At 38.2% G+C, this 25,039-nt stretch overlaps 1 protein-coding gene across 4 annotated transcripts; it reads left to right on the top strand.

The window, feature by feature from the left end:
- The first annotated feature begins 7 nt into the window (after nucleotides 1-7).
- DARS2 (aspartyl-tRNA synthetase 2, mitochondrial) lies at nucleotides 8-24,953 on the top strand. 4 transcript variants are annotated; one of them, XM_043923949.1, is made up of 17 exons: nucleotides 8-714; nucleotides 1,357-1,456; nucleotides 2,718-2,784; nucleotides 4,464-4,565; nucleotides 4,952-5,047; nucleotides 6,618-6,741; nucleotides 7,489-7,535; nucleotides 8,564-8,670; nucleotides 9,487-9,556; nucleotides 10,508-10,687; nucleotides 11,691-11,798; nucleotides 14,711-14,773; nucleotides 17,446-17,598; nucleotides 21,107-21,325; nucleotides 21,530-21,640; nucleotides 23,538-23,613; nucleotides 24,507-24,953. In XM_043923949.1, the coding sequence occupies exons 1-17, from the start codon at nucleotides 591-593 to the stop codon at nucleotides 24,719-24,721; spliced, it is 1,962 nt and encodes a 653-aa protein (XP_043779884.1). In that variant the 5' UTR covers nucleotides 8-590; the 3' UTR covers nucleotides 24,722-24,953. The 4 variants fall into 4 exon arrangements, with proteins under 4 accessions (XP_043779884.1, XP_043779885.1, XP_043779886.1 ...); XM_043923950.1 differs by lacking the exon at nucleotides 21,530-21,640; XM_043923951.1 differs by lacking the exon at nucleotides 23,538-23,613 and having other exon boundaries at nucleotides 24,507-24,631.
- The last annotated feature ends 86 nt before the right edge of the window (nucleotides 24,954-25,039 follow it).

The raw sequence follows: 25,039 nt of genomic DNA on the forward strand, positions 1-25,039 counted from the left end.
CGCGGGGTGGGCTGAGGAGTGCATGTCGCCCAGCTCCATGTGTGCGTGGTTTCAGGCCCTAGAAACATTGTGGATTCGCTTGCCTTCCTCCTTCTGAAGACTAGAGGTCGGCCGACAGGTTTGGGAGGTTTGAAATGCGGGGCTGATTTCTTTCCTATTTTCTGGTTCTGCCCGCGGGAACCTTCAGGAAAGCGTGGAAAGACGGGCAGGGCGTGTACTGCTGACCGGCCCCTAGCTGCCTCTGCACGGTCGTGGTGTCCCTCCCTGCGCTGCTGTATGGAGTCATTCGCTCGTCGCTTCTGGCCTACCTTTGTTAATAGAAGTGCAAACGGATGCATTGAGAAGGGGGAAAGGGTGTTAAAAGATCTTTACCCTACTCACCTTCCCCAAAGGCCCCAAAGACTTTGCAGATTTATCTAGTTTACCTACACGAGCATTTGAATGTTCAGCGTACAAGGGCTTCAATATTGAAGACAGTGGGAACTCCTGGCGTTTTAAGGGATTTGTTATAGTGCCTAAACTGACTTTTGACCACCATCCAACACCTCAGCGTGAGATTCCTGAGCGTCTTACCATCCTGCGGCTCCAACATGTTCTCCCGTTGGTTAAGTCGACTGTGCAGGGGATTATCCACACCCACCAGAAGGACCACCCAATTGATCTGGAGTTCTGCCTCCCGAAGGCTGGTACTGAGTTCACAGAGGAGAATTCCAGGTGAATGCAGGATGGAGCTTTGTCCTCTGAACAGCACTGCCTCTTGTTCTCTGCAGCCAGAGTGCTTTATTCCATTTCCCCTCAAGTCTTGACTGGCTAGCTTTATGTGTAGAAGCACATTATTCACCCTCTTCCTTTTTTATTTTTTCCCCTGGAGTTTAAAAAGACCAGTAGAGTAACCGCATGAATAGTCTATTCATTTAATTGATGCCTAAATAAGAAGCCTAAAATATTCTTGCATACTTGAGAATACTTTGAATAGGGTTTTTTAGTGTACAAGTAACTGTTTCACTCTAGATTCTTATACTAAAACCAGTTACTGCACCAACAAACTTCTGTAATTTCCGGGACTTTTACTTCATTTGAGGAAGAATGTGCACTGTTAAGAACGAATCAGTGAAAACGCTGAGTGATCAAAAATATTTATAGTCTTAAGACCAGGCAAAATTTTACATTGACAGTTAGTCACTTGGATTTTGACACATTTGCAGGCAATTTTAATAGTGATTGATTACATTCTTCAACTTTAGATTTTATCCATTGACATGAAATACCGAAGATGGTATGATTTGAGAGTCTATTCTCAGAAATTTGCAAATGATATGTTTTTAATCTTGCCTTTTCCCCCCTCTTTTTTCAAAGAACTCAGTAGCTTTGTTGCCCGGACCAACACGTGTGGAGAGTTGCGTTCTTCTCACTTAGGCCAAGAAGTCACCTTGTGTGGATGGATTCAGTTCCGAAGGTAGAGGCAAGTGGTGTAAGAACACATGATGATGGTTTTCCCAAGGCAATTTCAAACCTTTATTAATTTTTAACCGTCAGAAGAATAAAAACTTTGCAACTCTTACAGGATTCTCAGAAGTCATTGAGTTTTCAGTTTTGTTTTGTTTTGTTTTGAAAGACTCAAATAGTGGCACTCAGTAAGTACCAGTAACATCTGTTGAAGGGTATAATAATGAAGTGTGATCCACCAGAGGACAGAAATGTCCCTAGATTTACTAAGATTGAAGAGTTCCTAGGACCAGTAATTGGGTAAGCTGATAAGCTTCAATAGCATAAAAAAGCATATTTTATTCTAAATTTAGGTAGAGAAAAGCCTAAAAATATAATCAATGATTCCTTGATGTTGAGTCCATTTTTTTGTTGTTTGGCTCTATATTTCTAGAACATATGTGAATAGCACATTAATTCACAATGAAGAGCTGCAAAACACATAGATTGTGTGGCTTTCCTAAAAAATATGTCCCCATTGGGTGGATATTTGACCCATACATTTGGTGACTTCTATCTCCTGAAATGAAAATCTGAGGGGGCTTTTCTGTACCTCTTCTTGGTATTAAAAACAATGTGAGAAATGTAGGTTGAATGCTAAAATATTGGGATTTGGGGACCTTTTGATGGTTTGTAGAGGTTTAAGTTAGTATTAGACCTCTTTTAGAAAATTTTAGATTGCATCTCATACTTGGTGGTGGTGGTGTTCAGTTGCTAAGTCTACCCCATGGACTGCAACACACCAGACTTTTGTCTTTCACTGTTTCCCAGGGTTTGCTTAAACACATGTCCATTGAGTCTTATATTTAGAAAAAGGTAAGATTTTATATTGCTGCATTTTAAAAAATGACCAATCAGATGTCTCTAATATCCTAAGATATTATTTTTGGATTTTAATATGTAGAAAGTTTCCAAATTTAGTTAAATTTTCTTATAGAGACTTAAGCTAATAAAATTTTAAAAATCTGCCTTTTTATTAATAAGTCATCTGGATAGTATTAGTAAGCTGTACATATAGCTAATAAAAATTGATATTGCAAATGAAAAAAGTGTTCTTTCCTTAATAAGCTATGTAGATAATTACATGAATATAGATAGCTATGAAGCACAGTATTTATTATAAAAAAAGAATGTGAGAAATTGCATGGGTTTTTTTGTTTAATTTGTTTTGCCTGCTTAAATTTTGGTCTCAGAGATTTTATCCTAATATGTTCATTTTCTTCATTAATCAGGCAAAATATCTTCCTGGTCCTAAGAGATTTCCATGGACTTGTTCAAGTTGTCATTCCCCAGGATGAGGTAATAGAAGGGTCCTCCTGTTATCTGAAAGTTTCTTTGATGCTGTGGTTAGAATAAACGAAGCATGGATCAGTGTGCTTGAGATTTTTGTTAAAACTACTATAAGCAGCATTAAGACTGATGAAAAACTGGGAAAAAATATGTGCAATTCATGTTGCAGACAAAGGACTAATTTCTCTAAAAAAACATTTTTTTAAGACCAGTGATCCAGTAAAAATATGAATGCAGAATGTGAACATAAAATTTATAGAAAAGAAGATATAATATAAATGGCTGTTTTTTTATATGTCTGTAGACATATGAAAATGTGCCAACTTCACTTATAGACAGAAAAATGTGAATTAAATTGCACAGAATTGGGGGATTCCCTGGTGGCCTAGTGGTTAGGATTCCAGGCTTTCACTGCCATGGCCCAAGGTTGAAGAACTGAGACCCTGCGAGTCATGCAGCATGGCCAAAAAAAAAAAAAAATTATACAGAATTGTTATTTTAGATGCATTAGATTGACAACACACAGTGTTTGGGAAAATAAATGCTCATACATTCCTGGAGGGAGTGCAAATTGGCACTAGTACTGTGGAGGGCAATTTGGGAATATCAAAACCATAAATGCATATATTCTTTGAACCACTCATTCCAGTTCTAATCAGTTATCTTAAAGTTATCTTACAGACAGACTAACAGATGCAAAATGACACAAATATAATACCAGATTGTTCACTGCTGAATTGTTTTTAATTGAAGGAAAGTTGGGAATAACTTAGATGTTCCCCAATAAAGGACTGGTATAAAAATTAATGTACATCCTCACAGCAAGGAAAAGCTGGAAGAAGCTCTTTATATACTAATATGGGAAAAAATCAAAATTGTATTGTTAGATATGAAAACAGGATACAGAAGAGCATGTAGAGTGATATTATCTGTACTAAAAAGGGTGTGTGTGTGTGTGTGTGTGTGTGTGTGTGTGTGTGTGTGTGTGACAAAATGTCCCTGAAAGGACACATAACATTGAGTTATCACTCAGGAGGGGAATTAAGGGGTGGAGGGAAAAGATAGGAGAGAGACTTTTCACTGTAGATCTGTTTGTACCCTTTGAGTTTGAGCCATGTGAAGGTACTACCTGCTCCAAAAATAATTACCATTAAAATTAGATAAAGAATTCTTGCCATGTTTCTTGGCCAATTGGTTTCTACTGTGGTAATATTTACAAATGTTTATATGCCTGAGAAAAATAAGATTTACTCAGCTGTTAATGTTTGAATTAGTAAAGAGTCACGGGTTATCTTTCAGGTATCAGAGATGAGCATAGCTAACCTAGGAGAAGTCTTTCATTGCTCCTGGATTTAACTGTCCCTAAGTTTAACCCTGGAGACAGTTGCCTTTAAAGTATGTGGGGCTTGTTTGCATTAATCATTCTTCTTACTTTCTCTTAAGGAAAAAAAAATTTAATTCTTAACTAATAGTTTTACATGCTCGTTTATATGGTGTCAAAATGGGGATTCAATTTACCAAATTTTTTTTTTAACCAAATTCTTTAATAAAGTCATTAACAGCAGCCCTGGTATTTATGGTAATTAAGCTATGAGTATTAACATTTTTCTAAGCCATAATCTACAGTTGCTGCAGAGTTCTTTAAGTTCACGTGTTTGTTGGAACTGTTTTTCCCTCTTACTCTGTAGTCTGCTGCTTCAGTGAAGAAGATTTTATGTGAAGCCCCCATGGAATCTGTGGTGCAAGTGTCTGGGACAGTAATTTCCCGACCTCCAGGACAAGAGAATCCAGTTAGTAATTTAGAAACTATTTAAATTTTACCTGTGTACATTTGCACTATCAACACATTCAGGCAACAGAGACTGTGTATCTATTAGATATCTAGCACTAAAGCTCTGCAGGTTCTACAGATGAACCTACAGATTTAAAAATCGTCACTGCGAACATAAACACCTAAATAAATATGCATGTTAAGACATTTGTTAATGAGCTCATCAGTCACAAAGATGCATAAGAACGTCAAAGTCATACACAGACATTTATGTTTTAGACTATGCACTATTAGCACCCCCTGCATTTTACATATGTAAATAAATGCTTGCGTTTCATAAATATTCATTGTGTATATGATTGATTGAATGGTTTTTAAAACAGGTCTTTTCTCTCTCTCTTTAAGAAAATGCCAACAGGTGAGATTGAAATCAAAGTTAAGACAGCTAAACTTCTGAATTCCTGCAAGAAGCTGCCCTTTGAAATTAAGGACTTTATGAAGGTGCCATCCTCTGTTACTAATAAAATAGAGTGTCTAGAAAATGTTGGTAACCAGCAAAGTGGGTTTTTTTTGTTTTTTGTTTTTTTTGTGTGCAGTAAAGTTTTATTAAAGTATAAAGGAGATAGAGAAAGCTTCTGACATAGACATCAGAAGGGAGTAGAAAGAGTACCCCCAGCAAAGTGTTTTTGGAGTTTTAAGAAAAAGTTTTTCTACGAAATTAAGCATTCTATTATAGCTATGTCATGTATTATTCTTCTAGTTTTACAATTTCCTGGTAAACTGTTTTAAATATCAACATTTCATTAAGCTAGAATGTGTTTTCAGACCGTTGCAAACATGGTTGTCTTTAAGACTTAGGTGTCATTTTGTTCAAGTTTTTTTGTTGCTATGGTTTTATATTTTGAAAGGAAATTTATGTCTACCATTGAATGTCAAATGGCATATATTGAGTTTAAGCCTCTAACAATGCACATATTAAGTTTAAGCCTCTAACAAGGATAAAATGTTTATAAATCATACAAATACGATTACTTTAATTTAGGATATTCTTTGAGAAAGCTAGACAGCCCCGAATATGTAAGCCCAGCTAATTTTCAGCTTTGTGACAATTATCTACAATTATCACAAATAATCTATAGTTACCTGTATAATACCTAATTTGTAAACTAACGTATAAAACATTTTTAAATTAATTGCATGGCCACTTTGTCTTACATTTCAGTTCCCAGTACTTAATATTTTAATTAGAAGAGGCAATATAATTACAGAGTTGACCTTGTTGGGGTGGGGGGAAGGAAATGTACAGTTTTCCCCCAGCTGTGAGCTCTTAAAAAGAGAAGTGGCAGATAGTTCTTCTATTTCTATTTTAGTGTCAAAGAAATAACCTATTCTGGGGAAAGGACTTTTTTTAAAAAAGTTGTCAGCACAAGAGGGAGGCAAAGATTTATCATCTTAAAAAATACGCAGGCCTCCTCGTTATGTTCCTGCTAGTACAGTTGTAGCGTCATCCTCTGCTCCCTTGTATTTCTTACACTTCTCCCGTTCAGGTGATAAAGTCGTGGCTGTTTTTGGCTCTGCTGTTTATTTTTTAATAATCTTTGAAATCTTTACTTTTTCTGTTTTTTCAAGATCAAACTCCAGGCTTAAAAACGAATGGATAGAGAGAGTTCCCAGTGACCTAGTGGTTAGGATTCCAGAATCCTTTCACTGCCATGGCCCAGGTTCAATCCCTGGTTGGGGAACTGAGGTTTCATAAGCCACATGGTATGGTCAAAAAAGAAAAAAAGAGGGGGAAGAAATGAATGGATACAAGTTTAGAAAAGTAGACAAATTTCAGTCAGTGAAGTGTGGTTCCCTGAAAAATGTAAAATCTGTACTAGTAACAAGCCTAGAAATTGTGGGAATTAAGGATGCTGGTGTAGATACAACTGCTAGAAGCTAAAGATAGAGCTAAAGTTTTTGAAAATTCAGTCTGTGTCTAAAGTTAATATCTTTTTAATGGTTGAAACATATTTGAAATATTTTAATATTTGAAGCATATTTAAACATGAAAATCTTTCCATTTGTTTAGAAAACAGAGGCTCTTCGTTTGCAGTACCGCTACTTAGATTTGCGTAGTGTCCAAATGCAGTATAACCTGCGACTGAGATCCCAGATGGTCATGAAAATGCGGGAATATCTCTGTAATCTACATGGTAAGGAAAGAAACAGTAATTTCCATGTGTTTTATCCTAGAGCATAATTTAGTAACATAAAGCATAATTTAGTTCCCTACTGAGTCATAAACATAGACTTTTCAAGGTGATAGTGCCTGTGTACATCAACAATGTATTCCCCATCACATTGAAGGTGGACCAGCCCTTTGATTGTTACCTGTAAGTTTTCTTAATTGTTTCTCATGCTTGTACATCATTTATTGGGAGCTCAGAAACGTCACATGAGGGACTTGCCTGGTGATTCAGTGTTAAGACTGCACTCCCAAAGCAGTGGGCCTAGGTTTGATCCCTGGTCAGGGAACTAGATCCCACATGCCCAAACTAAAACCTGAGGCAGCCAATTAAATAAAATTTAAGAAAAAAAAAAAAGAAAAAAAGAAAGAAGAAGAAGAAATGTCAATCAGCCCTGAACTTTTTTCTACTATATTTTTGTTATATTTGCTATGCTAGCAGAACAGGAGGAAAACCAGAACAGTTCAATACACAAGAATCCATCAACAGAATTATTTCAGGACAGGAGTACAAACTTCATGAACAGAATAGAATTTTATTAAAATCTTCAGCTTCCCTCTTGAACTGGTAGAAACCAGCATTAATGTGCTTGGTAACTTATTACAGTCAAAATTCCTAATTAAATGGTAGTCTCAGATTTGTTGGACTGTACTTGGTAAATTCATATTTGGTAAATTCCCATCTATTAAATTCTGACATTTCTCTCTTTTTTAGGTTTTGTGGATGTAGAAACACCAACATTATTTAAGAGGACTCCAGGGGTATGTATATTCCTTAAGTCAACCTACTAATAATATCCTGTTAGTTATGAAACTAGACCACTTTGCTTTTATATTCCCTTAGTTCTATTTCTTTTATTTTACTGCCTTAGGATGGTCACGTTAACTAGGTATTTTTTAGAGTTGAGAAAAAGTATGGGTTAGTACTTTTAGTCAGAATCTTTTAATCCTATATCATTTTCTTTCCATTGAGGTTTATAGCTACCAATCAATAATGAATTGGTTCTTTAAAACTAAATCAGTGGTTCATTAAGAACTGACATTTCCATACACTGATATTTATACAGTCCATGGACTCATAAAATTATAGTTTAAATTTAGAAAAGCAATTAAGAATTACTTGCATAGGAACTGATGCACAAAATCCTTTTAGTTGGACTTCCCTGCTGGTCCAGTGGTTAAGAATCGGCCTGCCGGTGCTGGGACGCGGATTCTATCACTGGTCCAGAAAGACTCTATGTGCCGCGGAGCCCATGTGCCCCGCAACTGCTGAGCCCACACAACACACCTACTGAAGCCTGTGCACTCTGAGCCCATGCTCTGCAATTAGAGAAGCCACTGCAATGAGAAGCCTGCACACCACAGCTGGGGAATAGCTCCTGCTTGCTGGAACTAGAGAAAACCACTGCATAGCAACGAAGACCCAGCACAGCCAAAAATAATAAACAAATGAACAGGATTCCAGATTTAGAAAAAAAAAAACCTTTTAACTAGTAACAGAACTGGGCATTCATTTCAACAAGCATAATATTAAGTATACTTAATATATACCAATATTATTATACTTAATATGTACAAATACTATTTAAAGCCTACTATGTGTAAACCTTTTGGGGACTGAAGGATGAGTAAGAAATGAACTGTCATTGTGGGAACTTTGCCCTTCAGTGGATTTCATTGAGGAACTGAAGTATTGACTACTACCAGTTGTTGGATATGTTTTTTAATTTTTTATTTTTTGGATATGTTTTTTTAATAATATTTCTGCACTCCCTCTCTCTCATTCAAAGGGTGCAAAAGAGTTTGTAATACCATCCAGGGAACCTGGGAAGTTTTATTCTCTCCCTCAGAGTCCTCAACAGTTTAAGCAGCTTCTGATGGTTGGTGGTCTAGACAGGTGAGCTTTCTTTATGCTAGCAGTGGCCAGAAAAAAGGAAAAGAGAGGGGAAAGAGGGAAAGGAAACACAAAATTGTCTAATCTTTTAAAAGAAGGTTCAAAACTGTATGAGAGTTTGGAAAATACTTGTAAAATACCTTAAAAACGTGTGGTTACTATGTAAAGATTTATTAGGTGTCCATCATATACAAAGCTCTATGCTAATAGATGGGGCAAGCGGTTAAAAACAAAAAAGAATAGGTTTTGCTCTCGAGCTGATGAATCTAGTAAGACAAAACAGGATAATAAGACCAAGTGTGAAAAAAAAAAAGACCAAGTGTGACATAAACCCAAAATAAGTATGCTGAGAGTTGCAAACTGGTTGCATTAAGTAGTTGGAAATTATATTGTTTTGGGGAATATCATTAAAAACTTTGTGATCTAGGCCTTCTGGGACAGAGCTGCATTTCGGCAGGTGAAAATGAAAGTTGGAACAGCATAGCCCAGGAAGGCTAAAGTATATTCATGGAGCAGTAGGTATTTCAATTTGGCTGAAGCAAAAGAGTATGTATAAAGAAGCATGGGCTGTCCTGTGTCAGTCTAATATATGAACATCCAAAGGTGCCATTGTATATTTTTAAGACAGTATATAGAGCAATTAACTTCTCATGGGTCAACCATATGTCTGATTAGGTTAGCGCGTCATTAAGAATTTTACAGTTTCTTATGTTGTTTTAGTATTATTATTTCATAGCCTGCATTGCCAGGAACTATTAGGGGAAAGTGTGTGTGTGTTTCTAGAATCCTGACTGAATTAATGCTATCCTCCAATTGTAGATATTTTCAGGTTGCCCGATGTTATCGAGATGAAGGTTCGAGACCAGACAGACAGCCCGAATTTACTCAGGTACTTAGTTATATTCATTCATCTCTTATTGATTCAGCCTTGCTACACCCAAGAATGTGGACAGAAATTATACTTTCTTCTCATTGCATTTTATCTATCAGATATTTAATTAAACCAGCCTGTAGTTAAGGCATTAATTATTTAATTTTTGATCCATTTACAAAGAATATGGTCTCATGTTGATGTTTCACAGAAAACAACAAAATTCTGTAAAGCAATTATCCTTCAATCAAAAAATAAATTTAAAAAAAGAATATGGTCATAAACTGGGATGGGGAGGGAGGTGGGAGGAGGGTTCAGGGTGGGGAACACATGTAAATCCATGGCTGATTCATGTCAATGTATGGCAAAAACCACTACAATATTGTAAAGTAATTAGCCTCCAACTAGTAAAAATAAAGGAAAAAAAAAAGACAAAAGTCAAAAATAAATAAATATATAAATTAAAAAAAAAGAATATGGTCATAAACTAAGGAAGGACAGATTCCTAAAGTGTTTCAATGACCATGATATGATAAAGTTCTTTAAAAAAAATCTCTTGTGCACTAAAACCAACAATTTTTTGTGTTCATATTTAATCTGTAAACAGATCTAGTCAGTGTGAACAAAGCTATTATGATTTAGTTTCTATGTGATATCATATTAACCAGTGTAGGTGAAGCACAAAAACCATAAAATCTAGAGATGGACAGACTTTAAGATCAAATACAGTTTAACTGCACACACTCAGAAGTCACTTAGCCTGTCTGAGCCTTCAGCCATGAGATAGTTGTGGGAACTAACAGTTTGATGTGTGTAGAGCATTAGCACATACTACAATATTTAACCTGCTCCCCCACATATTAAGAACAGAATCCAATGGTAATTTGAAACGAGAAATACATAACTGTGTATGTCCATGTGAATATGATGGCTCTTTAAGTTAGTTTCCATATGTTGTTTTGGTTTCAGATTGACATAGAGATGTCCTTTGTAGACCAGACAGGCATCCAGAGTCTGATTGAGGGCTTGCTCCAGTATTCGTGGCCCAGTGACAAAGATCCCGTGGTGGTCCCTTTTCCTTCTATGCCTTTTGCTGAGGCATTGGCCAGCTATGGAACTGATAAACCTGACACTCGCTTTGGGATGAAGGTACTTTTCTTCACTTTTCCCAGGACTCTGCCCCCAAATGGTCCTGTAGTCAATTTTGAACCACTTTAAACCTTTACAACCAGTTACACTGTTATATCATATTTTTTGCTGTTCCCTTAGCTTGTTACCTTTGTTGTTACCCAGCTACAGCAAGAGAGAAGAAAGCACGTTAGCATTACAATACCTTTTCTCTATCTACTGTGTTCCAAGATCCATTTTCAAGAGCACGGTTCTTGCTGTGTTTTACTACTGACAGGTTATTCGTTATATGGATATGAATGGCAACTTGAAAGAAAAAAAACATACTCTTTCCTCTCGAATTTTTCTTAAGCTAAAATGGCATTTGGAAGGCAAATGATTAAGGGTTATTTATTCTCTTTCCCTGGTCTATAAAGAGGTCAAACATGGGAAATGTTTATTCACAGAGCAGTTTCCCTTAGGAAATCTCTTTTTATTTTCTCTTAGAGAGCAACAGCTCTTCATTGCTGTAATGTTGATGACATTTATCTCAGTTCTCAATGTAGATTCCTTAGAAACTGAATTCTGCCTGGTCCACAAATAGGCAGCGCTTAATTCTTATAATGAAAAAAATGTAACACAAAGAAAGTTTTACCTACCTGCTTACAGCAGCCAGGCTAACCACTCCTTGTTTCTTTTGTAATGTGAAATGGTGGTTCTTCTTAAGTTAGGCTGCCTAAGTTAAATTCTGGCTCTGCTACTTACTGGCTGTGTTATCTTGGGTAAGTCATTTCTTTGTGCCTTGGTTTCCTCTTTATTAAATGGGGATAATAAGAGGGCCTACCTCATACTCTTGTTGTACAGATGAAATGAACTAATACATCAGTACCTTAACATTGTTATGATGCCCAACCTGCAGTGAACACTCGATGAATGTGCTCTGTAAATGTTAAGATCTACTCTCCTCTTTAAACTCTTGTTTGTAAAAGGTTTTGTGATGAAAATGACCTCACGTTTAGTTACCTTATTCTCTTCTGTTTTCCAGATTGTAGATATCAGTGACATGTTCAGAAACACAGAAGTTGGATTTCTCCAAGATGCCCTTAGTAAACCCCAAGGGACTGTCAAAGCTATATGTATCCATAAAGGAGCAGTAAGTGGAGCCAATTCTATGTCTTCTCTAGAATGTGTTTTTGGGAAGTAAATATGTTCAATATTGGCACATTTAGGCTTCAGAGAGAAACGTTCTCCTTAAATAAAAAAAAATGTAATTTGTCATGTAGAGTCTAATAGTGTCTCTAGAAGCAGAAGATATTAAGAAGAGGTGGCAAGATTACACAGAATTGTACAAAAAAGATCTTCACGACCCAGATAATCACGATGGTATGATCACTCACCTAAGGCCAGACATCCTGGAATGTGAAGTCAAGTGGGCCTTAGGAAGCATCACTACGATCAAAGCTGGTAGAGGTGATGAAATTCCAGTTGAACTATTTCAGATCCTAAAAGATGATGCTGTGAAAGTGCTGCACTCAATATGCCAGCAAATTTGGAAAACTCAGCAGTGGCCACAGGACTGGAAAAGGTCAGTTTTCATTCCAATCCCAAAGAAAGGTAATGCCAAAGAATGCTCAAACTGTCGCACAATTGCACTCATCTCACATGCTAGTAAAGTAATGCTCAAAATTCTTCAAGCCAGGCTTCAGCAATACATGAACCGTGAAATTCCAGATGTTCAAGCTGGTTTTAGAAAAGGCAGAGGAACCAGAGATCAAATTGCCAACATCCACTGGATCACTGAAAAAGCAAGAGAGTTTGAGAAAAACATCTATTTCTGCTTTATTGACTATGCCAAAGCCTTTGACTGTGTGGATCACAATAAGTTGTGGGAAATTCTTCAAGAGATGGAAATACCAGACCACCTGACCTGCCTCTTAAGAAATCTGTATGCAGGTCAGGAAGCAACAGTTAGAACTAGACATGGAACAGCAGACTGGTTCCAAATAGGAAAAGGAGTACGTCAAGGCTGTATATTGTGACCTTGCTTATTTAACTTATATGCAGAGTACATCATGAGAAACACTGGGCTGGATGAAGCACAAGCTAGAATCAAGATTGCCAGGATAAATATCAATAACCTCAGATATGCAGATGACACCACCCATATGGCAGAAAGTGAAGAAGAACTAAAGAGCCTCTTGATGAAAGAGGAAGAGCAGAGTGAAAAAATTGGCTTAAAGCTCAACATTCAGAAAACTAAAATCATGACATCTGGTCCCATCACTTCATGGCAAATAGATGGGGAAACAGTGGAAACAGTGGCTGACTTTATTTTTGGGAGGCTCCAAAGTCACTGCAGATGGTGACTGTAGCCATGAAATTAAAAGACGCTTACTCCTTGGTATGAAAGTTATGACCAACCTAGATAGCATATTCAAAAGCAGAGACATTACTTTGCCAACAAAGGTCCATCTAGTCAAGGCTATGGTTTTTCCAGTAATCATGTATGGATGTGAGAGTTGGACTATAAAGAAAGCTTGAGCTCAGAAGAATTGATGCTTTTGAACTGTGGTGTTGGAGAAGACTCTTGAGAGTCCCTTGGACTGCAAGGAGATCCAACCAGTCCATCCTAAAGGAGATCAGTTGTGGGTGTTCACTGGAAGGACTGATGTTGAAGCTGAAATTCCAATACTTTGGCCACCTGATCCAAAGAGCTGACTCATTTTAAAAGACCCTGATGCTGGGAAAGATTGAGGGCAGGAGGAGAAGGGGATGAAAGAGGATGAGATGGTTGGATGGTATCACCGACTCAATGGGCATGACTTTGGGTAGACTCCGGGGGTTGGTGATAGACAGGGAGGCCTGGCGTGCTGCAGGCCATGGGGTTGCAAAGAGTCGGACACGACTGAGTGACTGAACTGAACTGAGTGTCTCTAGAACTATAAGGAGAGAATGATAAAACCTTGTGAATTTGAGTTTACACTCAAGATCTAGTGCTTTTATTTTTCTTTTTAATGCTGTAAAGTTCTCCTGTGCTTCCTTTGGGATTATTTTTCTGTTTCCAGTCTCAGTTTGTCCAAAGGCTCCCAGTCCTGTATCAGTTCCAGCATAGCCATTGCTTGTTGGGTCAGGTTTTCTGAGGCTCTGGGGTCTATTGTATTAATAACAGGGAAAGAGAAAAGAGGTGGAGCTATGTAAAGCAAAAGGAATGGAAATGAGAGTAGGAGAATGGTTGGGTTGGGTAAGCATGGGCTCTTTAGTAATGGGACATGTCTTTTTTCTGTAGTTAGCACATCTGCTTTGGAAATAATTTAGGAAGGAGAGTTCCAAATGTATTTTGAATAGGATGACTGTTTTGAAAGACTACTCAGTTGGATATATAAGCATATTAGTATTTTTAAAAAGGATATAAAAATTCAGTCCCATTACCTGTTATTCACTTCATATGTTCAGTGAAAAGTAATTTGGTGCCCATACTCTAGTCCAGATATAGTGAATATGTTCAGGTAAGCTAAGGATAACATATATTTCTTGATATTATTTATCCCAATTTGAGTATATCCATTCTTTCCCAAGTAGATTAGAAGCATCATGAACTGCATGTAGACTTCAGGGTCATGAGCCATGTTTTCACCTCTTTATATCTCCTGTACCTGAGCTCCATGAATATTAGTGATGATGATAGCCATAGTGTCTCACTTAGAAACACATTGGGATAATTTAAAGAAATAAGATACAAAGAATTTTAAGTGACCTGAAATAATCAAATTCCAAGCCTTTTTGATTTTGTTGATCTTTCACAATTCAGTTGTAAAGATACATTTTGAACGTATTATGTATGCACAGTCTTCTGTGGAATACATTCACAGCTGTTTTCATTGAGACCTGCATAATTAGAAAGAATACACCCTGAAATAAGCCTTAAAATTTTATCATTTGACAGTAGAAATTAAATCTTTATTGAATCTTATTACAATTGAAAGACACAAAATATATTTCTTTCCCATTTCATAGACATGTTTGTGAAGCTGTCATATTTGATGAATTTACTTTTTCTTTCATCAGAAATACTTGAAAAGGAAGGACATTGAGTCCATTAGAAAATTTGCAGCTGACCATTTTAATGAGGTAAGGAGCAGCTTTTTTCCTTTCTTTTAGGGATTCAATATTTTTAACTATTAATTGCTTGTGCTCTTATGCTATCATTAGTTTTGAGAGGTTTGTTATTTCAGATCAATCTTCTACTTCTTTTTCTTTTTAAAGTTAATCTTACCCCTGGGTATAACTCCAAGACTCCAACTTAGTTGAATTTACTGTTAATCAGAATACAAATTTGAACCATAGCCTTTTAAAAATAAATAATAGTACTTTAATGCAGTTGGGAAGATTAAATAAAGCCCAAGGTTTAAATGAAGCATGGTTAGTGTGAAAGAAAGCCAATATTCATTATTCTTCCCATATCCTTTTTTAAATTCTGAATATACCTGTCCTTAGATATACTTTGTGTTCTTCGCTTGGTGAATGGTAACACTAAAATCTGGAGGAAAAGGAGCAGGGAATGGGCATTCTTACACTGTCACTGGAAGTGTGAATTGCCTCAATCATTTTGGAATCAATAACTTTAAAAATAGTCATGCTCTTTGAGTCAGTAATTTTCTATACTTTAAAGAAAGGATCTTGGATATGAGGACACTTACACGCAGTATTATTTACAGGAATAAAATGAAATCATATGGGAGTGGTCTAATAAATTAAGGAAGAATTAAAGAAATAAATATTAAAGTTCCTTTTTGAAGTTTGTAATGTAGGGGAAATGTTCAGGTTATAATGATCTGTAAGAAAAGGAGAATACAGAATTATATATTCACTGATCATAACTGTATAAATGCTGTATTTGTGGATTGAAAATGGACTACCCAGACAGTCTCTATAGCAAGTGGTATTGGGAAAGCTGGACAGCCACATGTAAAAACACACTTTGAACATACTGTCACACCATAAACAAAAGTAAACTCAAAATGGCTTGAATGTTTAAAATATAAGACATGACACCTTTAAACTCCTCGAAGAGAACATAGGCAAAACTTTCTCTGACATAAATTGTAGCAATTCTTTGTTGGATCAGCCTCCCAAGGCGAAAGAAATAAAAACAAAAACAAGCAAATGGGACCTAGACACATTTACAAGTTTTAGCTCAGTAAGGGAAATCATAAACAAAACAAAAAGAAAACCTATGGACTGGGAGAAAATATTTGCAAATGATGTGACCACCAAGAGCATAATTTCCAAATTTACAAACAGCTCATACAACTGAATATCAAAAAACCAAAGAACCCAGTCAAAAACTGGGCAGAAGACCTAAGTAGACATTTCTCCAAAGAAGACATACAGATGACCAATTATTAGAGAAATGCAGACCAAAACTACAATGAGGTATCACCTCAGACCAGTCAGAATGGCCATCATCAGAAAGTCTATGTAAATAATAAAAGCCAGAGAGGATATGAAGAAAAGGGAGCTCTCGTACACTGTTGGTGGGAATGTAAATTGATGCACCAATATGTAGAACAGTATGGAGGTTCCTTAAAAAACTAAAAATAGAGTTAACTATTTGATCTAGCAATCACACTCCTGGCATATATCTAAAAAAAAGGAAAACTCTAGTTTGAAAAGATACATGCACCCCAGTGATCATAGCAGCACTATTTATAATAACCAAGACATGGAAGTAACATTGCATGTGTTGCACACTTGAGGGGCCTTTTAAATATGAAGCTTAATTTCTTTCATCTTTACTTATGTGTTGGACCTCTTTTTGTAACTTGCATGTCTCTTTTGTTTTCATGTCCTTTCCATCATTTTGTCTTTTTTATTCTTTCGGGAAGATTTCTTCAGCTCTCCTATTGAAATTTAAGTAGTCATATTTTTATATCCTACTAGCACTTGCTTGCTTCTTTGCATTTTAATCTGGTTTTATTGATAAAGTGTCTTTTTTAATACCTTTGAAAATTAGAGTTGCTTTGGTCCCTAAATTATCTCTTTCCTCTAGGGGTCTTTTTTTTTTTTTAATGCTATAGCTTATTCAATGTGTAGTGATTATTAATTATACATATTTAAGAATGAGCTATATCAAAAGCTGTTTAAAGGGCCCTTTGTAAATGGTTAGGTTTACTTTACTTTCGAGTGAGCAGCAAGATGGATGGCTGTTTCCCAGGGGGCCCTGTGCCTCAGAATTTTGCAGGGTGAGATCAGTTCCTTCTTTTTTTAAAAATAAATTCAGGCAAGGCTTTACTGGGGCCCCTGCTGCAACAGAGGGGAGCAAGAACAAACAACAGTTTCCCTTAATTGTTTGTTCACTGGAGGATGGGGACAGGGGCAGGCAGGGGACAGAAATGAGCTTGTTCCTTGTATGGGGTGAAGGTAGGGGTGTATCCACGTGTTGGGCCATATCAATTCCTCTTGTGCTGAAGCTGCTCCACTGTTCTCTAGGCTAGAGCTTCCTTCATCTTGCTTCTTTGGTCATTCCTATTTCACTCACATGCAACCTGCCAAAAATTTTCAGAAATCTCTTACTTGCTGGCATCCCTTCCCACCCTTCTTTCCCTTTTTTTTTTTTTGTGTGTGTGTGTGTGTGTTTTTCATTTTTGTGAGATTACTTTTTAGAGCCCTTTAGTATCAGGGAGGAAATAGAGATAATCTCATGTAGGTTCTTTTTCTTTTGGAGACAAGAAATCTTTGTACTACAGGAAAAATAAATCACCCCTGCTTTTTAAAAACTGTAAGTCTTTTTCTTTACACAGGAAGTCTTACCTATATTCCTGAAAACCAATGAAAACTGGAATTCTCCAGTTGCTAAGTTCATAATGGAGGAGCAAGGCTTGGGACTCGTCAGACTGTTGGAGACCCAAGAGGAGGATGTGGTCCTGCTCACTGCCGGAGAGCACAAGAGAGCAGTAAGAAAAATTTCCTCCAGGCTTCTGCTGTTGGTGTTGAATGATGCCGCTCTTCTGCTGTGTGTATAGTGCATATTTGAAATTGACCGTTACTTTCATAAAATGGAGCCGCTCTGCATGGTTTTATATATATGTATTTTATAATTTTATTTATTTTTGGCTGCACTGGGTCTTCGTTGCTGGATGGGCTTTTCTCTAGTTGTGGCGAGCAGGGGCTTCTCATTGCACAGGGCTCTCTTGTTGTGGAGAGCAGAATTGTGGCATGCAGTCTTCAGTAACTGCAGCTCTCAGGCTCGGTTCTTGCTGCTCGCAGTCTGTAGAGCTCAGGCTCAGTAGTTGTGCCCAGGCTTAGTTGCTGCATGGCATGTGGAATCTTCCCAGACCAGGATTCTGGTCTTTTTGATAAAGTTCCATGTGTCCCCTGCATTGGCAGGTGGATTCTTATCCAGTGCGCCAACAAAGAAGTCCAGATTTTATATTAATAAATGTCTTTAGGCATTTTATAATGCATTGTGTAAAAACTACAGTTTTTGCATCAGCTACCAGCCTCCATTGGCATTGCTCACACAGATTAGATCTGGCTCTGATTAGGAAAGCCACTTAGGTAGAGAGAGGGCTATTGATACTCGTTGTATAACTGTGAAAAAAATTTTCCTTTTTGAAGTTTAGCAGATTAAGAAAAGTTGGTAGTCCCAAACTTTTGTACAGAATGCACTCCTGAAAATGTGGAGGGACGGATCAGACTGCAGGAGAGCTGCTGGGCTGGCAGACACCCCTGGTCCTACTTAGTTGAGACAGAATCCTTTTTCCTCAGGAGCAGCAACTGGGAGGTGGTACACGCTGCCACACACTGGCTAAATCACCATTCTTCAGATGTATGAACAGTGGATTTAACTTTAGAGATCACTGTAAAATATACAAAGTGTGGTTTGTGTGTGCATGCTAAGTCGCTTCAGTTGTGTCCAACGCTGTGACCCTATGGACTGTATTGTGCCCTCTTTGTAAAATATACAAAAGTGTGGTATGAAACTCAAACATGAAAATATGCTGTGGTGGGGGGACTTCCATGATGGTCTAGTGATTAAGACTCTGCATGTAGGGGGTATGGGTTCAGTCCCTCATCGAGGAACTAATATCCCATGTCCTGAGCAGCCAAAAAATAAAAAGAAATACTTAAAAAGAAAATTTAAGGAATGTAGGGAATTCTCTGGCGGTCCCACGGTTAGGACTTTGTGCTTCCACCCCGTGGGAACCAGTTTCAGTCCCTGGTTGGAGAACTAAGATCCCAGACGCCACAGTGCACAGCCAAAAAAAAAAAGAAAGAAAATATACTAAATATACAGTAAATGTCAAACATGATAAAAAGTCATCCCTGCACTATAGTATATCTTTATAGTGCCTAATTTGTACTTTATCAAGTTTATTCTACTAATTTATATTTGTACTGTGCTTATTTATCATTATTTCTTCCAAAGGAATAGTTTCAGAGTTCAGCTACAAGCCTACATTAATCTACTGCCCTTCCCTTTCCCTGCAATAAGAGTGAAGAAAGCTATTTAATTACAACTTTTTTGAAACTATAGTCACTCTTTAAATTAATTCATTTATGAACATTATTTTTGAATACCAGCCATGAGCCAGTACTGTTAAATTTGCCTGGGGATTCACCAGTTAATTACAAATTTTATTGTTAGTGCATTTCTTTTTTTTTTTAATACTTAACTTTAATTGATTGATGATTGTTTTACAATGTGTCAATGCATTTCTTAAAAAAGAATTTGGGATTTTGTATTAAAAATCCTGCCGCAAAAAAAAAAAAGAAAAATCCTGCCGCAGATTCATCTGGCTATTAAACTTCTCCCTGATATGAACTGAAAACTGCTCGTGTTCTCCTCTCAGGAAGGTATTGCTCTGGGACATCCTCGGGATAACACTGGAAACCTGATTTATGAGGAATACCATTAGCATTCTGAATATGTCACAGTGCAGGTGCCCTGTGTGGGTATCTAAGTGTCAGGTAGAATAGGCTACAGAGTGGCACCTATGCGTGTGTGCGAGCATATTGGCTCCTATTCTAACTGCTCTTTCTCAGGAGTGCCCTGCCTGTCATAGTTAGCACTTATCACAGTTAGCTCGCTCTGCTTGCCTAGCACTGTTCAAAGTACTTAGTGTATATTAACTCAGTTAATCCTCATGCCAGCCCTGTTGAGAGAAGTGCTGATACTGTTACCATTTTAAAGGTAAGAAAACTTGGACTTCTCCAGCAGTCTAATTGGTTAAGACTCTGTGCTTCCACTGCAGGGGCCATGGATTTGATTCCTAGCTAGGGAAGTACATATGTTGTGCAGGAAAAAAAAAAAAGTAAACTTTGAGTGGAGAAATAAATGGCAACCTACTCCAGTATTCTTTTTTTTTTTTAATGGAGGATAATTGCTTTACAGAATTTTATTGTTTTCTGCCAAACATCAACATTAGTCAGTCATAGGTATACACTACTCCAGTATTTTTGCCTGGAGAGAATCCCATGGACAGAGGAGCCTGGCTGGCTACAATCCATGGGGTCGCAAAAGTTGGACATGACTAAGCAACTACACAAGAAAATTGAGGCACAGAGGTTAAGAATTTGTTCACACTCACACAGCTAGGAGGTGGAGGACCTTGACTTCTAACCCACAAAGCCTGGTTCCAGAAGTCACACTCTTAATGTAACCTCTGACCCATACTGCCTCCCTAATAATGGCCAACATTTATTGAATGTTAAGTGTATACCAGCCTCTCATCAGCTCCTCCCCACAACCCTTCAGGAACAGTAAGGAAATACTCATCATAATGACTGGTTCATAGTACAGAGCTTGTCTGACTTGATCGTCGCAACAGTCTTTAGATTAGATATTTTATCTCCATTTTACTATGGCAAAAGGTGCAGAGGAGTTAGTCAGTAGCCAAACTGAGATACAGACCCATGTTAATCAAGCTCTGGTACCTATGTTCTCAAGTCACTGTGTTAGCAGATACTCACTGAGTCTGCTGAGTGTGACCATCATCCTCAGCAATGTCGCAGTCAGATCATCCTCAGATCCTTCTCTCCTGAGAGGCAGAGAGTGTCTCATCTGTAAATTGGATAGCTCAATTGGTAAAGAATCTGCCTGCAATGTAGGAGACCCTGGTTCGATACCTGGGTCAGGAAGATGCCCTGGAGAAGAGAAAGGCTACCCACTCCAGTATTCTTAGGCTTCCCTTGTGGCTCAGCTGGTAAAGAATCCACCTGCAATGCGGGAGACCTGGATTTGATCCCTGGGTTGGCAAGATCCCCTGGAGAAGGGAAGGGATACCCATTCCAGTATTCAGGCCTGGAGAATTTCATGGACTGAATAGGCTGTGGAGTTGCAAAGAGTCGGACATAACTGAGCGACTTTCACTTCTCAGAGAAAGGCCTGGCTTTAGAATCCACATGTGTCATTTGCTGCCTGTTCTGTCACAGCAGTTAACATTTGTATCTTGTTTGCAGTGCTCTTTGATGGGAAAATTACGACTGGAGTGTGCTGACCTTCTAGAAGCAAGAGGAGTGGTGCTTCGTGACCCAGCTCTGTTCTCCTTCCTTTGGGTGGTGGATTTCCCCCTCTTCCTTCCCAAGGAGGAAAATCCCCAAGAGCTGGAGTCAGCCCACCACCCGTTTACTGCTCCCCATCCGAGTGACATTCACCTTCTTTACACTGAGCCCCTCAAGGTATGATATCTATACTTCCAAATTAAAAGGAAATATGGAAACAAGACAGAGAACTTCCGGTTTCGTGGTCTGACCCAGTTCCAGAAGCCCCAGAAGAAACTGTCAGATTTGAGCCATTGTCCCTAAGTAGCTACAGTGCCTTCAACCTACGGAAGAGAAAACTAGAGATTTTTCTCTAACCCAAAGGCTCTTTGAATCTTCTAGGTCCGTAGCCAACACTATGACTTGGTTTTAAACGGCAATGAGATAGGAGGTGGTTCTATCCGAATTCATAATTCAGAGCTTCAGCATTATGTCCTGGCCACAGTACTAAAGGTAACATCATCTTCTAACCTGGCCTTTTTTTAAAACCCTAATATTTGTCTGTTTTGTTAAAATTTGTTATGAATAGAGGATTCAGTAGGTACAGAAGAGTGTCAGTTTATTTCTCTACCTTTAGTGTTAGACTTTGAAAAATAAATGAAAATAATGGGTATTTTTTAGTGACTACTATATGTCAGGCACTGTTTAAGCACCTTATATGCAGGGACACATTTAATCCTCACAGTTATTTATTTCTTTTGTGTCAGATCTTAGCTGTGGGCTCTATAGTTACAGCTCAGTAGTTGTGGTGAAGGGCTCAGCTGCTCGGCAGCATGTGGGACCTTAATTCCCCAACCGGAGATTGAACCCACATGCTCTGTGGTACAAGGCAAATTCTTAACCATTGGACCACCAGGGTAGTTCCCTCACACTTACTTTTTAAATTAAAACCCTTATTCTACTCATTTTAAAGATAAACAGATTAATGAACCTAGCCCAAAGTCACATAGCACAGACACAAGCAGCGCCAGGATTCAGGACCAGGCAGGGTTGCTCTTGAACCCAAGCTCCTAACCTCCTAATCACTGCATTGCTCCAAAGTGGATGCAGTCTGAAGTGGCTAAAAACTGTGTTGTTTGGGGGTGTGGGGGGTGCAGTTTTGGCCACACCACAGGGCATGCAAGATCTTAGTTCCGCAACCAGGGATCGAACCCATGCTCCCTACAGTGGAAGTACAGAATCTTAACCACTGGACCACCAGGGAAGTCCTGAAAATATTGATACTTCTAGAGAAAAGGAGAGCAGTTTGAAAGAATTTTATGTCACTTAGTATTAGAGGTGGGGTAGCTTTTAATGATAATAACAGAGAGTGGGTTAATCAGAATTTTCTGAAGAGTCTATGTAGATGCAAGCCTAAGAATCTGTGGTTTGTTGATGACTCTTCAGGAGGCTAGGATGGATTTCAGGAGGCCCAAGAAATCCTTGGAAATCTTTGGTCCAGGAGGTCCAAGAGAGTCTGATCCTAAAAGATCACTTTGTGGGGTGGGTTATTTGGGATTGAGTAACTTTATTTCTGAGACCGGGACTGGAAAACTCAGAACAGTCTAGCTTTAAAAACGTTACAAACTCCCTTAACTTTTCTCCTCTTAAGTCAAAACCCCTAACCACCAGTTTCCCAGCTTCTTTTTTTCTTCATTCATTTCAAGCTTCTCAAAATGTCAGTGAGAATACATTGCTTGAACTTCTTCTCTTCATACACACCAGTGCCTCTCAGCCCTTCTGCACATTAGAACAGAATCAACTGTAAAGCATTAAAAACAAAACTAGAAAACCACTCCCTTTTCCTCAGCAGACCAATTAAAATAAAAAAGCTCTAGATGTGAGACTGGGGCATTTGTTCCTTAAAGTCTCCCCCACTTGATTGTGATCTATCGTCTGGTTAGGGAACCATTTCAGACACACTTGCAACATTTCCACAGGCCTTGCCTATGAAAGTTATCTTGCCCGTGGTCATCAGATCCAGCAGCCTGTTGTCGGCCCACAGCTGTCTCTCTTCTGGCAGCAACTGCACTGTTGCCTTCCTGATAACCTCGCCTCTTAGCCCATGTGACAGGACCAGGTCCTCTTTCTTACCTTCTTTTTCTGAGGCCATATCTTGTGTCCTTAATTGGTCTTACTGTCTGTATTATCAGCATAATGGCTGCATTTACTGAGCCCCAGGCATTTCTCTGCATGATGTAGTACCCCTGACTTGTCATATTCTCTTGCTAAACTGTAGGCTTCTAAAGGTACTTTTTTAATTCAACTTTTATTTTCCCTTTTTTCATATTTTTTTTTTAAAGCAACTAATTGTATTATTGTGGCACATAGGGGCCCTCAGTATGTATTTAAATTATCTTTTGAATTTCAGGAAGATGTGAAATTGCTCTCCCATCTGCTCCAGGCTTTAGATTATGGGGCGCCCCCTCATGGAGGAATTGCTTTAGGTAAACAATCTGTCCTTTTTCAAGCCTTGTTTCAGTCCATTGCCTAAGTGTCAAATTTGGGCTCTCAGCTTATGAGGAAGGGTGGGCTTGGAGAAGTGGAGGAGTAAAGAGGGTATGAGGTGAGCCCAAGAGTTCTAAAGAATTTTGTGTTTTTCATTTTGATATTTTTTTGCCCACGCTGTGTGGCTTGTGGGATCTTAGTTCCCAGACCAGGGATCGAACCCAGTCTGAGCAATGAAAGCGTGGAGTCCTAACACCAGACCACCAGGTGATTCCCTGATGATATGTTTTTTAAAATATATTTAACCAATTATAAAAATAAAACTTAACTGATAATTTGCATTTGAAAATGTTTTTTAATAGAATAAAACTAGACAGTCTGAAGTCAATATTGCTCACTTCCCTGGAGGCTCAGACACGTTCATAGGAGTATGAAAAGTACTGCTCCACAGTATTCAGCTTATGTGAAACCAGGAATATGCCAGTGCCTTTCTGATGGCCCTGGTTGCTCACATTGCTAGTTTTTTCAAATGAGAAAAGAGTGTGAGAGGTTCTAGGAAGCTTACCTGGATTGTAGGCCCTCAACAACAGGGACTGGCGTCCCATGCACAGTACCTAATTTTGTTCAGCTTCAGTGAGCACTTGCTAAGGTCTCACTAATTGCTGTGACTATTGATCCCAGTAGCATGTGAATATTAGTCCTGAGCACTTTTCTAGAATGAGATAGAAAAGAACCTCTCAAACAAAAGTTCCCTAAAAAGGCCAGGGAACTATGATTAGCTGCAACTTATTAAAGGCTCTTATTTAAAAGTTTTGTACAACCTTTATAGAAAAACTAAGTCACTCTCAACCTTAGATTATGTTCTGTTAATTATCAACTTTATATTTTACAGGGTTAGACAGACTGATGTGCCTTGTCACTGGAGCACCAAGCATCAGAGATGTCATAGCCTTCCCCAAATCCTTCCGGGGGCACGACCTCATGAGCAATGCCCCAGATTCTATCCCTCCTGAGGAACTGAAGCCCTATCACATCCAGGTCTCCTGGCCAACAGATGCAGAAACAGAAAAGAGCTCATCGAATCATCCATGCCATTCAGAAAGTTGAGCTGTTGAATTTTGTCCCTTGTTTCCCCAAGGCTAAAATCAGATCTGGAGTTCGACCACAGATCTGACTTCAAGTTTTTAGATGGAAGAAATCCAGGCTACATTCTTTCACCTCAATGAAGAAACAGATAAAAGGCATCCAGTTTTTATGATAACGTGCATTACTAGGATTATCTAGAACTTTTTTGAAGTTTCTTTTTATTTGGAAAGGTGTGAAAGATGGCTCTTTGTTGGAGTAACATAATGATATAGTGTTTTCTAATCACATTTTTTATACTCAGGTAGTAGACTGTTCTCTTAGGACAGAAGTAGTCAAACC

Source organism: Cervus elaphus, chromosome 14, assembly GCF_910594005.1.
Source record: "Cervus elaphus chromosome 14, mCerEla1.1, whole genome shotgun sequence".
In the NCBI taxonomy this organism is placed as follows: Eukaryota; Metazoa; Chordata; class Mammalia; order Artiodactyla; family Cervidae; genus Cervus; species Cervus elaphus.